Genomic DNA, 15,910 nt, shown 5'->3' with positions numbered 1-15,910 from the left:
ATGTTGTGAAACCTGTGAAACAGGACGTGCTCCTTTTGGACAAGCCTTGTCCCGTTTGATTGACACCTTGTCTATCCAACAGCTACGCTCGATTGTTAACTCAACATTTGGCTCCACCAATCAGGCCGCCTTGTCTGCCGCGTGCAATGACTTCCTGTTTGTAACGAAGGGGGAACAAGGCGAGGTGTTGCATCCTTGGTAGGTGTTTTCTTTTCGTGTGTCGTTTCAGAATCTGATGAATACAACAACAACAGGTATTATAATTGTTGCTCTCTGTTGTATATGTCAATATGTTTTACTCTGTGTTAAGAGATTAGAGCACAGTTGTCTTTAGCTCGATAATGCTGCGGAATTAGGCAGCTAGCTCCGGATTTTCTTTGGCGATGTGATTTCAATATGGCGATGGCAGTAGCTCACCGCTAGCAATGTATGCTAAGCTAGAGAACATTTTACGTTCTTAGGCCAGTCTTTGTACTGTTCGTTCGATAAATATCGTGAGCTCGTTCTCATGCTCGCAATACGAAACGCATAATTTTCGCGGTTCTTGTATCTTGGGAGAAAACGACTAAACTAAAAAAAAAGAATAACGCCAGAGCTCGAACCTTTAAATCGGCTCTCGACGCACTATTTCCTTATAATGGCTAACATTAGCTAGTTAGCATTACCTCCATCCCCGGCCTGGCCTGCAGCTTTGTGTGTGTGCATCGAGTGATCTCGGTACATTGATCTATTGAAGATTCTTTAAATTTGACATACATTTATTTTCGATTGTATTTATTTTTCTTTGGCAATGTAAACGTATGTTTTCTCATGCCAATAATGCCCATTGAATTGAAATGGTGTGTGTGTGTGTGTGTGTGTGTGTGTGTGTGTCTGTGTGTGTGTGTGTTAGCTGGTTTATTAACATCGATTTAGGGTCTTCCATTGAGTAGTGATGGATAACTGCCCAGACATTATTGTACACAGTAAAATCCATTGTTCATCCTTCGAGTTAAACATTGATAACACGGAGTTTACTATGTATTAGTGTGTTCAGGCAGGTAGTGTAAAAAGCGTTTTTTTCTTTTTTATGGCAAACCAATTATTGCTTCATGTTAGAGAAATCCTACACACACTTTGTTTTTAAATTTGTAGTTATTTGATTCAGAAGAATATCATACTCAATATCAGCCATGTGAGGGTGAGAGACATACCATTAAAAAAAAATATATATATATATGTATATATTTATATATATACATCAGCATTTCCTATGTTTAAAATATTGCCATCATAAAAATGCTCCTTGATAATCATTTCCGGCATTCCAATCGGGCTCTGTCTCTCTCCCCTGACAGGTCGGCGCCAGTGTTTGGTCCTTGCTTATTTAGTTCCGCCCATCATCATCACACCCTCCTCTTGACAATAAATATCAGTGAGTCTCTTTCCTTCTGCCAGACTCCCTCTTTTTATCTTCATGACTTTGTTTGAAAAGGCTCACATTTTTCCATTTTCTCCCCCGATAATGCTGGCCAACTACCACAGATCACCAGGCACAGTTTCTTGCTCCTCTACGCCTGACGCTGCCTGTTCCCAGGACCGAGGTGCCTGCCCTCCCCTCCCTGCTGTTCACCGACAATGGAGACAGAAATTGAATTGAAGCAAGAAGAGACCTCATTCGGCAACACAGAGACAAACGGTAAAATAGTAGATTTAAAAAGATTATAATAGATTTGGGTCCTTAATTGTTGTGTGTGTGTGTGTTGTATATAACATAAGTAAGTTGAAAATGTACATTCAAACTATATAATGAGAACATCACAAGTATTGTTTAATACATAGTAAGGCAATGGTGGTGTCATCACTCTCTCGCTCTCTAATTTCTCAGTCTTTTGAAATTTGTGACAGTCAGACATGCCATTTAGTATTCCTGACAGAGCTAGGTGTCACTAAGACCCACTATGCATGCAACAGCTAGGTTGCAGAACCATATTTCACGGCATCACTCTCTGATTCATGTGTTTAAAGCCAGGCTGAAATGGTTATTCATTCTCCCAATAAATCTGCAGGGGAATGTCATGTAGAATATGATTCTAAATGCATACATGTGCGCATATTTATGACAATTACGTACTGTGGGGGTAATTATGTTCACTTGTTGATTGGTAGTGTTACAAAAAATAATTGGCTTTTATCATTTTGAGCATTTGTATGAGGACGTGTTGGCCATACCTCCCCTGTGTGTGCCTAATGTGTGAATTTATCTTCTTATTCCAGGTAAGCGCCCTGCGGAGGACGCAGACGATCAGAAATCATTCAAGCGATCCAGAAACTCAGACGAGATGGTTGAGCTTCGCATCCTCCTGCAGAGCAAAGTAAATCAGCATTCCTTTAATCTTTTTTTGTCACTAACCAACATCCCTGTTCTGAGCATTCAGCAAAGATTTTGCATGGAGGGAAGATTCTGCCATAGAATATAGGTTTTAAGTGGTTACTTTATATTCTTGTCATCTGTTTGTGCAGCCTCTGTCTCCTTTATTTTAGCAATCTTAAACTTTCAGTATTTTAGAGTTGTGTGTGTGTGTGTGTGTGTGTGTGTGTGTCAGTATTTGTGGAACCTTAACACTTAGTTCCCTTTTTTCTTTGCCTTTCTATGATTTCATAATTAATATTATTATTCCTGTCCTTAGAATGCAGGAGCTGTAATTGGAAAGGGTGGCAAAAACATCAAAGCCCTTCGTACAGACGTGAGTATCTATTCTGTATATTCTAAATTGTATTTATTTACTGGTGCACAGCCTACCAGCAAATATAACAGCACTTTAGTAGGGATTGGATTTAGTGTAAATGGCATGTTTGAATTTAGCAATGGGTCTCTTCATCTATGTAAACTATTGGTTAGAGGTTAATGTTTTGTTTACTGTTCATGAGCTTGTCTCACACAACCCCTCTGGGTTAGTGTATCATTTTTATCACATAGGCATCATCAGATTGTCTCCGCTGAACTGACCCCCACAAAGGGCAAATGTCCAACTTCAAGTCCATTTACTTTTGCATAATGTCTACTGTCGATTATAACTTCTTGGTCGAAGCCATACTGATGCTCTTGCTAATTCTAGAATGGGCACAGTGGTGAAGATGAGATCATTTGTAGCGCCAACTGCCATTAGTCATTCTATTGGAGATGTTTGAGCAACCTGGCCAACTCTCAACTCATTCAATGTCATTACGTCTCTCTTTCTCTGCCCCTCCACACTTTTCTCCTCCTCCCACTCTCCCTCAGCTGCTCCCTCTCTCTCATTGTCCCTCTTTCTGCCTATTTTCCCAACATTTTACCCCTCTAAATCTCTCAATGCCCCATTACCCATTTTCCAATTTCACCCTCTCCTCCTCTCTCTTTGACAAACCAAGCTCTGAGAGATTAAAAATGAAGTCACATTTGATCAGTGTAGAGCCTGTATATTAAAATGTATTCCTCTTCCCCTCCCTTCCCTCTTCCCTCTCCCCTGTTTATTATTTTATTGTTGACTTTTTTGCCCACTTCCTCCTCTGTTGCCCATGTTCTGGATGGCCCCTCCTGCGCCCGCCCACCTGACACCCTGGTTGGCCCTGCCCATAATCGTGCCCTGTCCCTAAATGGGTGTCTTACTTGATTGACATCTGGCCCCTGCCCATGCCACGCCCAGTTCAATGCCAGTGTGTCAGTCCCAGACAGCAGTGGGCCTGAGCGGTATGTCCCTAAGCTCCTCCCTCTCACTGCCTGACTACAGGACAAACAAACAAGAAAAGATAAATAGTCATCCTGCCTTTGTCAAGTCACTGTTGTTTTACCTACCTGTTCTCAAAGTATTTTAATCTGAAGCAAAATGCCTTCATGTCCAAATCTGCCTCTTGATCCTGTAAAAGCCATGTCAACATCCTGTTTACATGCCTCCATTTAAAGTCATGACAGTGTCAATGAGCCATATGCAAGTGATGTCAGGATTTTACAAAATCTTTTGCAGTCTGTTCAGATCTACTCTATAACTTGATCCAGTGTTTTCAATATGTCTGTTTTTTATTAATTTAAGTGATGATTACCTTCTGCGTTCCTCACCTCTTTTCCCCCTCTCAGAATCAATGTACTGGTGTTTTGTTTGTTTTTTAGCTTTTCATATCATTCTTGCCCCATCCCATGCTTTTCTTGTGATGCTGTCATCATTTTGTTAAAGACTGCACATTGAGCTAAATCTGTGTGGAAAAAGGCCAGCCTATAGGGTTCCAGTGTTGTGTGTATTTTTTTCTTTTCGTTCTCCTGCCTAGCTGATCTTTGCCATTTACTGTTGGAGCTATTGAAATTGCAAGACTACTTATTTTTCTCTTTTCTTGCTCATAGTCCCATGGTCTTATGTTTGTCACTTCCCTCATCCCTTTAAAAACTGTTGAGTTGAGCGGTGAAAAATGCCTCCTTCCATGGCATAACCTGCTCTGTTGCTCTCGACTGTCTATATCGTCTGCCATCCTTCTCCCATGTACAAACTGCAGTTTAGCACTCTTATCAGGGTTTTTCCAGTTTATTCTGTTGGTAGTATAATCTATTTTGAGTCATTAGTTTCAACTCTCTTTTTTTGCTATTGTCTTGCAACATTAGGGAGGATGCAGACAACAAAATTATTTATAAACTAACTACCCAGTAAAAAACAAAGTGCTGCCGTAGCTATATTATCACATAGCAGGAGCATTGTCTGAGAATATCTCGCCCTAAAATTGAGATTGCTAGATGATTAATTTAGCCGACGCCCAGATCTTTAAAATATATTTGGTGCAGCATTTTCGGGCATAATCTTGACACATTATTTGTAGTGTGCATCCATCCCTTTTGGCTTCAGGTTATTGTTTTCCCTCTTTGGCACCACTGGTGCTTTTTTTTTAGTCCCAGATCGTCCTAAACTTATCACCTCACCTCACTCCAACGGTCACCAAACACAATCACTTTGCCTTTTATGTCTTCTGTTTTCCCGTCTTTCCCTGGGCAACAGACTAATGTGTTTTATTTATTTATTTTTATTACCTTTTGATCATGTAGGGATAGTTAAGCACTTATTCTCTGACCATAACTGATACTACTGTTAAAGTTAACGAACGTTTTTAAATCTAGTACATCAATTGCTCATTTTAGCCTGGTTAGTCACAGTGCTGGATGGGATATATAGGTGTGGGTCTTTCTCTATGGTCAAGTCTCTTCTTTTAAGGGACGTTCTGAATTGTCTTAATCTGAAGTACTGTTTCCTATTCTTCGGGATGGCACCACGCCACCACCTGATGTGTTCCTCTGGTTAATCTCTGTTGGCTGCGTCCTGTCTGTACTCCACGCTGCAATCGACGGGTCTGATCTAAAGCATCCTAAGCATCAGCGCAGACATCGAAACAGTTGGAGAGATACTGCTTAAGATCATCCCAACTCTGGAGGAGGTGAGTCTTGTTTATTCTGCTCCACATTGCTGCCATCTCTTACTGTATATCACAGTAAATGTTCCTATTTTTGTTGTAGCACTCCCCATGCAGTTTATTATATTTGCATCCCAAGTCCATGCTTCTTACTTAAGATCAATATCGGAACGCTAAGAGTTACTGTTTTGTGTCAAAGGTCAAGCACTGGGAGAGAAGAGTTCTTGTTAATTCATTTTATGTCACTTTAGTACAGTCCTAACAGATTGATAATTCTCCCCAGTACCAGCATTACAACGGCATGGATTTCGACTGCGAGCTGCGTCTATTGATCCATCAGAGCCTGGCTGGTTCTATTATCGGTGTGAAGGGGGCAAAGATCAAGGAGCTACGAGAGGTATATATACACTCCCAAATAAATCATTTAAATATGTGACAATTGTTTGAATTGAGCATACATAGTCACAGATTAATTTTGCTTTTTATGTTTGGGCTGTCACATTTATTTTTGAGGGGCGCTAGCCCCTCCTATCTCCAGCTTTGAGGGTTTGTGTAAACACAAACATTGTCCTAACACAAAGATTGAATGCCATTGACAATAAAGGGCCAGTTTTGAGTGTTAGTCCAAACGCAAACATTGAATGCCATTGACAATGAATCGCCAGTTTTGAGTGTTTGTGGAAACAAACATTGAAGACAAAAGTCAGGACGCAAATTGTGATTGGCCGCAATGAGATGATGTATGATGATAAGAGCGGCCCTCACTTCACACGGGTGTAATCTTTTTTTTCTTTTTTCGACATCTACATTGAAGGATTTCATTTTCAAACTATAATGATTTGTTCACTATCCGCATTAGCCCTTCGTTAAACTCCACTCCAAAAATAAATTGTCCAATGCCAATCCAAATAGTTTGGCAACCGTTGGTATGCAAGACAATCTTTCGTCACCTCATAGCTGTAAATGTTGTTTTGCATGGCTGTGTTGTTGAACACATACACCTCTTAACATTGGGAAAGTTACACGACTGACCCATCTACGTGATGACAATAATACTAATGACTGTAGTCTTACCGTGTAACATGAAAACTCCTGTCGGGCGGTCGTTAAAGTTGATGTTGGATTTCTTTCTCCCTCTGTCATTTCCTCATATTTCGAACCCATTTAGACCTTGTGTTACCTATACGTTGTTTTACCTTAAATGCCAGCTGCGCCCTCCGTCACGTACACCTCTGTCTCATATAGCAACATTTTCTTTTATAAGAAGGTTTTCAGAAAACCTTAGGTTATAGGAGGCTTTTTTAAAATCTCCCTCAGGTCTAAATGGGTTAAATAATGGCATGCACATTTGTCCAGTGCCTAGCCTACTGCAGGCCTGGTTAACATTTTGATGCTCTTGCTACTGAAATGATCGATTATTTATATGAAGAAATATTTAACATATCAATGGGCTAATTGGCAGGCCATCAGAATTAAGGGTTTACACCTGGCTCCATAGTCTATTGGCAAAGAAGTGTGCACACTGCACAAGGTACGTTTTCCACAAGAACAAATATCTGAGAATGTGGACGCATTTTTGCAGCCTTGTATGTGGGGCTTGGATCAATTTGGTGAGAATAGTGTCGTGGGCTATTATTCTCAGCGCTAATGTCAAAATTGGGGGAATTAGAGCCAAGCCATGCTGCTGATCGAATAATCTCGATACCGAAGCATTTAGGCAGATTATGGCAAAATTATCATTAAAGATGAGGCCAACTGAAGCAAAGGCATTACAGTACCACTGGTTTGAATTAATTAGTGTCCCATTATGGTTGATTTTTGTTAAGTGATGGCACTCTTCAACATCAAAATGTGTGATCTTGTAATATAATTTCCATAGAAACCCCTATCAAATTCGTGGACGGTGCATACAGAGTTTATTTTTCAGTGATTATGTCTAACATTTTTGTGTGTATGTATATTTGTCCAGAACACACAGACGAGCATCAAGCTGTTTCAGGAGTGCTGTCCTCAGTCAACAGACCGTGTGGTGCTGGTTGGAGGGAAGTCGGAGAGGGTGGTGGAGTGCATCAAGACTATGCTGGAGCTCATAGCTGATGTAAGTCATGTTTTCTACGGTTTAGACTTTATACAGAACAAAATGTGGCCATTGGGTGGTCATAGTGTCTTACCCAGTTAGCTGCCATTATATTTGTATATGTTTATGAATAAGAGTACAGCATATATACACATCAGTTTTCTGTCGTTTTTGGTGACATCACAATGTTTTCCCTGGCCTGTCCCTCATCAGGCTCCTATTAAAGGACGTGCCCAGCCCTACGACCCAAACTTCTATGATGAAACCTATGACTATGGCGGTTTCACCATGATGTTTGAAGAGAGAGGGGGTAGCCGTAGGCCCATGGGGGGTTTCCCCATGCGTGGTGGCCGTGGGGGCGGAGGTGACCGTGGGTTTGACCGCATGCCCTCCGGTAGGGGGGGACGAGGCCCCATGCCCCCTTCCCGTCGGGACTATGATGAGATAAGCCCCCGCAGAGGGCCACCACCTCCCCACCCTGGAAGGGGTGCTAGGGGAGGTGGTCGAGGACGCAGCATGCCCATGGGACCCCCACACAGAGGAGGGTAAGAACCCAATTGCTTGTGTGTGTAAAAAAAACCAAAAACATATCTAACATTAATCCGGGCAACTTGTGTATTTAAAAAAAGAAAAAAACTGCATCTTCACTAAAATAAAATGGTGAACCCTTTTGTTTTATCTTAACTGGTTGGCCGCAAAGGTTTGCGCAGTCCTACTGACTAAACCACTGAGTTGTTCTCAAAACCGTCTGTCTCTTCATTGAGTGTTTTCTCTATTTTGTTTAGTTCTGGATCACCAGAAATAATGTGCATGAAATTATGTTGCAATATCATTTCATAGTTTGCAGTTGACCTAACTGTTGTTGGGGTTTCTGTAAATTCTACTCTGCCTTGGTGTATTTTCAACATGGCTTCACACAAGTTGTTGATTTCATTCATAGGATGAATTGGATCCAGTATTGTGCATGTAAACCAATGTCATACTATGCTTGCCTCTATAAACTCATCAGTATTCAGAAATCATTGCAAACTCATTCCATAAAGCATATGTGCTCATTTGTTTGTGTGTCTGTGTGTGCGTGTGTACGCTTGTGTCTCCATCTTCACCTTGGCCCACAGAGATGACCGTTACTATGACTCGTACCGTGGCTCAGATGACAGGTCAAAGTAAGTCTCTGCCCCAGTCCTCTGCCCTCCTCCCACTTGACTTTTCTTTAGCCCAACGAGTGCTGTCTTTAAAGGGATACCCTGACATTTGAAATTTCAGTCTGTTATTTCACTTTTCCTTGCAATTTTCACAATTGGGTGGGATATGTGTAAGTCAAAAAACTTAAATGAGGTAATGGCATTTGTAGCAATGTTAAAGTTTATTGCTGCTAGCAAGCTAGCTTATTACCCATTGCTGTCCATGAGGAACACTAATAAACTAGGACTTTTACACCAAGTCAGAGTTAGTTTTTTGGCATAAAACATCCACACATTTAATTTTGATAATGAGAACATACATGGCTATGACTTCTTGCTCACAAGTCCAAACCTGCTGTGTGGCCATGCCTCGTTATATTATCAATACAAGTCCAAACCTGCTGTGTGGCCATGCCTCGTTATATTATCAATACAAGTCCAAACCTGCTGTGTGGCCATGGCTCGTTATATTTATTATCGATACAAAACAATGCGTAGTGCTCATTCAGTTCATTGGTGGTGCTGGGGACACGATGTGAATCTGAAAGGATAAAATTCTGCACAGCTTTGCTCCTCAGCGTTTCGTTTATTTTAAAACGCTGTCATTACAAGGTACACATGGCTTCGGCCATAGTTGGCGTTCATCAGGTCTGATAAAGGTCCGGTCCGTTTCAGCCAACTGTGGCCAAAACGTTGTGTACCCTGTAATGACGAACGAAACACTGAGGTGTAAAGTTGCTGAAGTTATGTATAAAAACTATGTGACTAATCGGATACCTTATTCTGTGTACATCATAGCTGTAGATATAACGTAGAAGAAACGCCACGGTAATGAAAATATATCACATGGGGAAACCTAACATTGTGTTTTTTGTGTGTGACAAAGGGTCTATGGCAAATTAAGAGTGTTGTGGCAGATTGTACATAATCTGAAATGCTGCAGAATATTAAGTGTTTTACAGTGTTGACCATGAAGCCCAACCTTGTCTATAAAATCCTGTCATTGTTTATCTTTTGGGAGACTACATCCAGATGTTTTGATCCCCATACACTGGAGAGGTTTTTCATTTACTTGCTGCTGAGAACATTTCCCAGCATGGATGCAAAGAATCGCTTCGGACTTGGTGTGAAAGGTTGCAGTCCGTAGAAATTGCACCTGTATTGTTTTCTTATTTTTGTCCTGCGTGTTCATAATGGACTTGGTGTGAAAATACCTTAATGCTGATAAATACTGAATTCTTTTTATTCCCTCAGAAAATCTGACAGGGGCCTGACCAAGACACCAATCAGATTAGAATTCATAACGTCAAGGTATCCCTTCAAGTCCAATATTATCCCTCCCATATTGCCCTACCCTTTCTTCTCAACCTTTCTGGTGTGCCTGCTCATCACCTTTTCTGACCCCACGGAAGATAATTCTGTCCTCTTTGTTAACCTGCTCCCTCCTGTCTTATCCTATAAACATTACTGTCTCACTCAGTCCCTGCTTGTAATAACCCTGGCTTGTAAAAGCTCCTTGGCTTGACCCTGTGACCACTGTCCACATTTCACAGTCCACATTTTGGAGTCTTTTTGAAGACTTTCAGTCAGTCAAGTGATGTCACGTCTTAAAATGTCAACATTGTCATCTATGATGGGATTGGATTAGTAGTATAGTGATTACTCACTACTACTAATCCAATCCCATTGTTTTCACTGTACAGTACAATATATAACCACTTATCCAATACCAAGATTGATCAATTAATGTTGAAAGAATTATGTAGATTTATTTAATTCTGTGCCTCTAGACTGATGCTTTGATCTAATGGGTTAATGTCACTGAATGTTGTTTGCGTCTACAGTTGAACAGTTGAGTCGAATAACAATCTAAATACATAATTTATTCTGACCCCTCCCCAAAAAGGCCTGTCTGTTCTGAACCCATCTTCTGCACAATCTTTTGTACAGACTAGTTAGTAATATTTAGCAATTATATTGCACAGGTTATGCGACACGTCAATAATCTATATATAGTCACTTGGTAGGTGCAAATGGCAAAAACAAGGAGTGGTGTATAAGAGTGCTTACTGTGACGATAGAGGTGAATTGTGCCAAGTAACAGCAAGTTGGCAACTGGTACCCATTTTTCACTAGAATTTGGCCGGCTATACATTTTTAAGTTTCATTCTATTTAACCGATGGCTTCATTTGAGCTCAGTTTTGGGATAAGAAGTGGCAGACTCTCATCACCACCGCCACCTGTCAATCCTCTCACCATAACACTGTCAGAGCTGTTCCTGTTAATGCGTGGGTGGACGGCTAGGAGGAAATGTGTTTATACTGTAATCTTAACGTTGTGTGTGTGTGTGAGGCAGTTTGACCTAGACCAGAGATTTTTGTTTGAATATTGATGAGCTTTTTTTACTACTTTGTCTTGTCCCCCCACCCTCCCTTCCCTTCCTCGTCCGCAGCGACAGAAGAGGAAGACCGGATCGCTATGGCGATAACATGGTTAGTGACCCTTGGCTAAGTGCATGCAGCTCTGTTCCCGTACATGTCATTGGGCGCCGGCATCCTTTGGTTGGCGTGCTGATAGGCCCGAACAGCAGACAATGGCCATGATTGTGCCGATGTAGTTAATGACAAAAGACTGAGGCAATATTACCGTAGCCACCGTCCACTCATGTGCACCCACGCATTCACATTTGCACAGATACCGGACCTGACCATGCATATAAGCAAGCTTTATCACAGTGCAAGCCATTCCCACCAAATGACCATAATCACCACAGCGGAGACACCCCACAATAATCAGCCATAATTGCCCTCCACCATGTACTTTAACGGCCAACCTGTTTTCCCACTAGGAGAGGAAGGATCTGGGGGAGATGTGGGGGTGGCTGTGGTAGGTTGCTAGGCAATAATGCTTTGTTGACAGACGGGAAGGTCTCTTGCTTGCTCTCCCTTTCTCTCTCTCTCTTTCCCCCCTCTTTCCGAGAGCTGGCTGGATACTGCCTGCCGTTGCTCAGCAACAGCTTTTTGAATCGCCTGTTGCCCTGGTGACAGAGCAGCAGCTGAATAGCAGGTGAAAATGGGGGCTGATGGAGTCATAAGGAGAGAGGGGGGGGAGTGTGACAGGAAGGAGGGGGGTAGAGAGAGGGAGGAGGAGTCTAGCTTATGGATGAAAACCCGGTGGCATTTAGTTGCGTGTGCTCCATGGACAAGGCTGCTGCATCATCCATACACTATCACATTCATATCGATCCATCCATGTGGAAAGATGAAAGGAAATGTGTGTACTGTATCTAACCCTGTTTTCGCTTGTCTTTTTACAGGGTGGCGGTGGATACGGTGAGTTATATTTTAATGATTGTGTATATACTCATACAATATTGCAAGAATGTATGTTTTTCTGTGTATATCTGTTGTGTTCTTGCGTGCAGAGATTGAATATCTGAATGCTTATTTTACTGCTCCAATAGATGGATGTTGTAAGCATAATTCTTTGCTGTGTTAGCTGAATCAGAATTTAAACATGTTATGATTATAATCTCCTGTCTTGCCTATCTGTGCTGTGGCAATATTGCTTTAAATGAATGATTGCATTGTTTTAAATGTGCTCATCAGAAGAAGACCTACAAGGACTGTTAATGCATTATCAAGTAACGGTTTCAGTGTTTGTCTAAAAGTTTCTCACAATGAGCAGGCTCATGTTTCACTGGGTCAATGTTAAATATCTTTCTCCCACACTCTAAATCTCAGATAGCACTTCCTCCTGGGACAACTACCAGTCAGGTGAGTCTCCATAAAATGTTTGCTGGGGCACTTTTACTTGCTGATGATGTAATGTATATTGTGGGTGCATTTTTACTGGATATTAGACATTGTGACAATAGTTGTTTCCTTTCTTTCTTATTTCCACGGCTCCCTCCTTTCATCTTTCAGGTGGACGTGGCTCCTATAATGACATGGGCGGTCCAGTCATCACCACACAAGTGACCATCCCTAAAGATGTGAGTAAATAACCACAAACCCACATATGTATACACGCCAAGGGGTCATTCAGTTTGTGATTGCTGTACTTCACCATGCATCACCACATGGGATATGGATATGCAGTCAGTTAGAATGTGTGCAATGTGCATGCACATCTGTTGCTCTCCATGTCTTTACAGCCTTAATAATAAAAAAGCCGTAAGTCATGATAACATTTAGTTTTTCACATTGCGTGTGCCTGAGGTCTTATACCACCAACATTTTATGCGTTCATTTATTCATCATACATACTGTGGCATCCCCATTAACACTGCACTTGGGATTACTGATGGGTGGTGAATTACTAATGTTGTGACTAATGACTAATTATACACATACACAGCAGACTTCAGAACAGGGAAGTAATGGTAGATGTGTTTCAAGTTCTGAATATTTCCCCTTATTTTCATATATATATTGGGACACATTCTTCTCTGTGCATGGGTTACTTAATATATTTGCCTGTTTGTTGCTGACTTTATTAAAACTGGGTGTTCTTATTCTGAACATGTCTTTCTCATCCTCTGCCTTATGTATATATATATATATAGCTGGCTGGCTCTATCATTGGCAAGGGAGGCCAGCGGATTAAGCAGATCCGTCACGAGTCTGGGGCTTCCATCAAGATTGATGAGCCTCTGGAAGGCTCTGAGGATCGCATCATCACCATCAGCGGTACACAGGACCAGATCCAAAATGCTCAGTACCTTCTGCAGAACAGGCAAGTTCTGAAACCGCCTCTGTGACCAAAGACAACTCTGGTCTTAGTAGAAGCTAAATCCTTTTAAATACTTTAATGGCATTTTGACTGAGATGAGTTGCCACAGTTGGTAGTTTGTAATGTCTTGAAACTTGTATAAAAGCAACCACATTATAGAATAGAACCATTGGAAACCCACTGAACTAATTCTCTCTGTAAATAATCCGTTCTGTCTGAGCCTGAATATCAGATATTGAACTAACATTGTGAACCATATTGGTTAAACAAGCCATGAAAAGTATTTCCAAGGATTTTTTTCTTTTTGAACAAATTAATGTATTTTCCCATTCCTCTGACTTAACCTATTAAGAATTGCTGTTTTATTGAGTGGAACAATATATGGATATATATTTTTGTATTGCATCCTGTTTCTAATTAACCCACTCTTTGTTGGGCTATGCAATTCTTTTGCCTTTTAACTCTTCTGTTAACTAACCCCCTTCCTTTCCTCCCCATGCAACCTGCAACTAGTTCAAACCTTCCTCTTACATGAAATGGCTGTGAATGAGTAGACAAAGTATTTGTACGTATATTTTACATTCTTCTAGATTGATTTTTGTTTTGAAACCAAAGAAGCATCCTTGACATGATGTTTCTTAAAGTGTCACAATCTTCCAAATAAATCAAACCGAATGTTTACTTGTTTAGCCATCCAAGCCGTTTCACTGTGATGCAGGGAGTGGATTGATTCTTCCCCTGGCTGCTGCTGTGTGGAAGACTAGTGATTTTGTTGTTTTTAGTTAGATCAACCGACAACAAATCACAGTCTGCCAAATGGCACAGGCTCCTCCTCTTCTGTCTCCCTTGGCAACAAATCAGCACGTATCATACACTACTTTTCTTGTTTGATGCTAGCTAGCATAACTAAAATGCTAACATAGCTGTAGAACTGCTGTCGTATGTAGTGTGTAGTGTTGCCATGGTAACTAACCCTGCCTCCCTCTTCCTTCCTCTCCTCCTCCCCAGTGCGCTGCACCTGCTTGGACACCAGGACTAACCATACCCTTCCTCTTCCTAGTCCTCTTCCTCCTCCTGCCATCGATGATACACATCCTTCTGCCTCTCTCTCTGTCTGTCGCTCTCTCTGTCATCCCCCTTTCCCTCCAGTCCAAACGCCCCTGCCCATTTTATGTAAGATTGGTGCACCCCCCATGCCCCTCCCCTCCAAGTCACCTATACCTAATGTACTGAATGTATTTTGAATTATATTTTATTGTTCTTTATTTAGTTTCTTTTTTGTACTCTTTATATTTCAGTGTGAAGCAGTACTCTGGTCAGTTCATCTAGACCCCCCCCCCAGGAGACAGATTGATGCAGACTCAGATTGCCCCCCCTCCCCAACCCCTCTGTCCCTCTCCAACACAACCTCCCCTACCCCACACCCTCAGACTATGATCCCGGATTGTGGGTTTCTTTTTTGAATCTTATTTTTGTATTTTTAAATAAAAATAAATAACAATGCCCAACATTCCTGTGCGTAAAAGAAAATGTAGGTTTCCTGCATTTTTTATTTTATTTTTCACGAGTGTAGTCCATTTCATATTTCTCACACTCTGTAATTTTTTTTTTTTTTTTTTTTTTTTTTTTAAATGCTGGTCTCTCAAAAAGCCCTCTGGTGCATTTTGAAAGGGAGACTAAATTAAACTTTTTGAATGGGTTTTCTAAGGTCTAGCAGTGTTTGTGTCTATACAGTAAACCTGTCCAGTGTGTGTGTATGTATGAGGATGGGTGTGCTTTCTCTCGTTTGTAATAGTGTCTCACACACAGTTGTGCACCATCACCACTCAGTGCAACGCGCAGAATGTAAGCTACTCTTTTCTTTTCTTTTTTTCTTTTTCACCCCCCCCCCCCTCCCTCCCCACACACACACCTTTTTTTTATGGAGCATTTTATTATTTTTAAGAGCCGTTGGAAATTGTACTCCTTTGAAGTGTTTTCAGTTCTGAGATATTGTGAGTTTGGGACTCTGACTTTGTGGAAGAATATTATGCTGATTGTTACTTTCAGTTGTACACCTGATGTAAGACACAGGGCAGGTGAACTCTTTTATAAGGATGTTGAGTGAGCAATCTGGAACATGAAATGGAAAGATTTAGCTAGTTATACGACAATGTCTGGGAGACTTTAATGTGGAAATTATCCATTTTGCCCCTGCAATTTCCTGTGTTCTACACCTGTTTTCCTCTCCATGCTGTAGAATTCACACTGTCAAATTGTAAACTGATGAATAAAGATTATGCCACTTTTTACCATCCTGGCTATTGATTTTGAAACGCTTGCTTACTGCTTAAATAACCTGTTTATTATTGGGCCTGGACACTAGTTTTAGTTGCTGACACAACCATTAACATGACAGTTATATAATACATTTCCTTTATCACAGTAACCATTCTGACATTACACAAGCTTATGCCCAATCAATAACGAATCCTAAAGAGCGTAACTTTAAATGATTATTTGATTTAT

The 15,910-nt window shown here is 41.0% G+C and overlaps 1 protein-coding gene across 8 annotated transcripts; it reads left to right on the top strand.

The window, feature by feature from the left end:
• Positions 1–164: 164 nt before the first annotated feature.
• hnrnpk (heterogeneous nuclear ribonucleoprotein K) lies at positions 165–15,696 on the top strand. 8 transcript variants are annotated; one of them, XM_080765503.1, is made up of 18 exons: positions 165–198; positions 1,338–1,414; positions 1,525–1,678; positions 2,257–2,354; positions 2,670–2,726; positions 3,666–3,709; positions 5,358–5,430; positions 5,690–5,803; positions 7,376–7,504; positions 7,697–8,028; positions 8,602–8,649; positions 9,922–9,978; positions 11,121–11,160; positions 11,985–12,000; positions 12,412–12,444; positions 12,595–12,662; positions 13,236–13,405; positions 14,411–15,696. In XM_080765503.1, the coding sequence occupies exons 3-18, from the start codon at positions 1,618–1,620 to the stop codon at positions 14,439–14,441; spliced, it is 1,371 nt and encodes a 456-aa protein (XP_080621629.1). In that variant the 5' UTR covers positions 165–198; positions 1,338–1,414; positions 1,525–1,617; the 3' UTR covers positions 14,442–15,696. The 8 variants fall into 8 exon arrangements, with proteins under 8 accessions (XP_080621629.1, XP_080621631.1, XP_080621630.1 ...); XM_080765507.1 differs by having other exon boundaries at positions 173–254; positions 5,696–5,803; XM_080765506.1 differs by having other exon boundaries at positions 173–254; positions 14,701–15,696.
• Positions 15,697–15,910: the final 214 nt, after the last annotated feature.

Source organism: Protomyctophum bolini (genome assembly GCF_963924005.1).
Source record: "Protomyctophum bolini genome assembly, chromosome: 6".
NCBI classification, from domain to species: Eukaryota; Metazoa; Chordata; class Actinopteri; order Myctophiformes; family Myctophidae; genus Protomyctophum; species Protomyctophum bolini.
Note: the sequence above shows the minus strand (reverse complement) of the source record. Positions and strands in the feature narration are given on the sequence as shown.

Bases quoted from the DNA above. Each gene is read 5' to 3' on its own strand.
- hnrnpk (XM_080765505.1), top strand. From the start codon at position 1,618: ATGGAGACAGAAATTGAATTGAAGCAAGAAGAGACCTCATTCGGCAAC. The intron at 2,727-3,665 runs GTGAGTATCTAT...TGCCACGCCCAG, and splicing joins TCAAAGCCCTTCGTACAGAC to TTCAATGCCAGTGTGTCAGT. The intron at 12,445-12,594 runs GTGAGTCTCCAT...TTCATCTTTCAG, and splicing joins CTGGGACAACTACCAGTCAG to GTGGACGTGGCTCCTATAAT.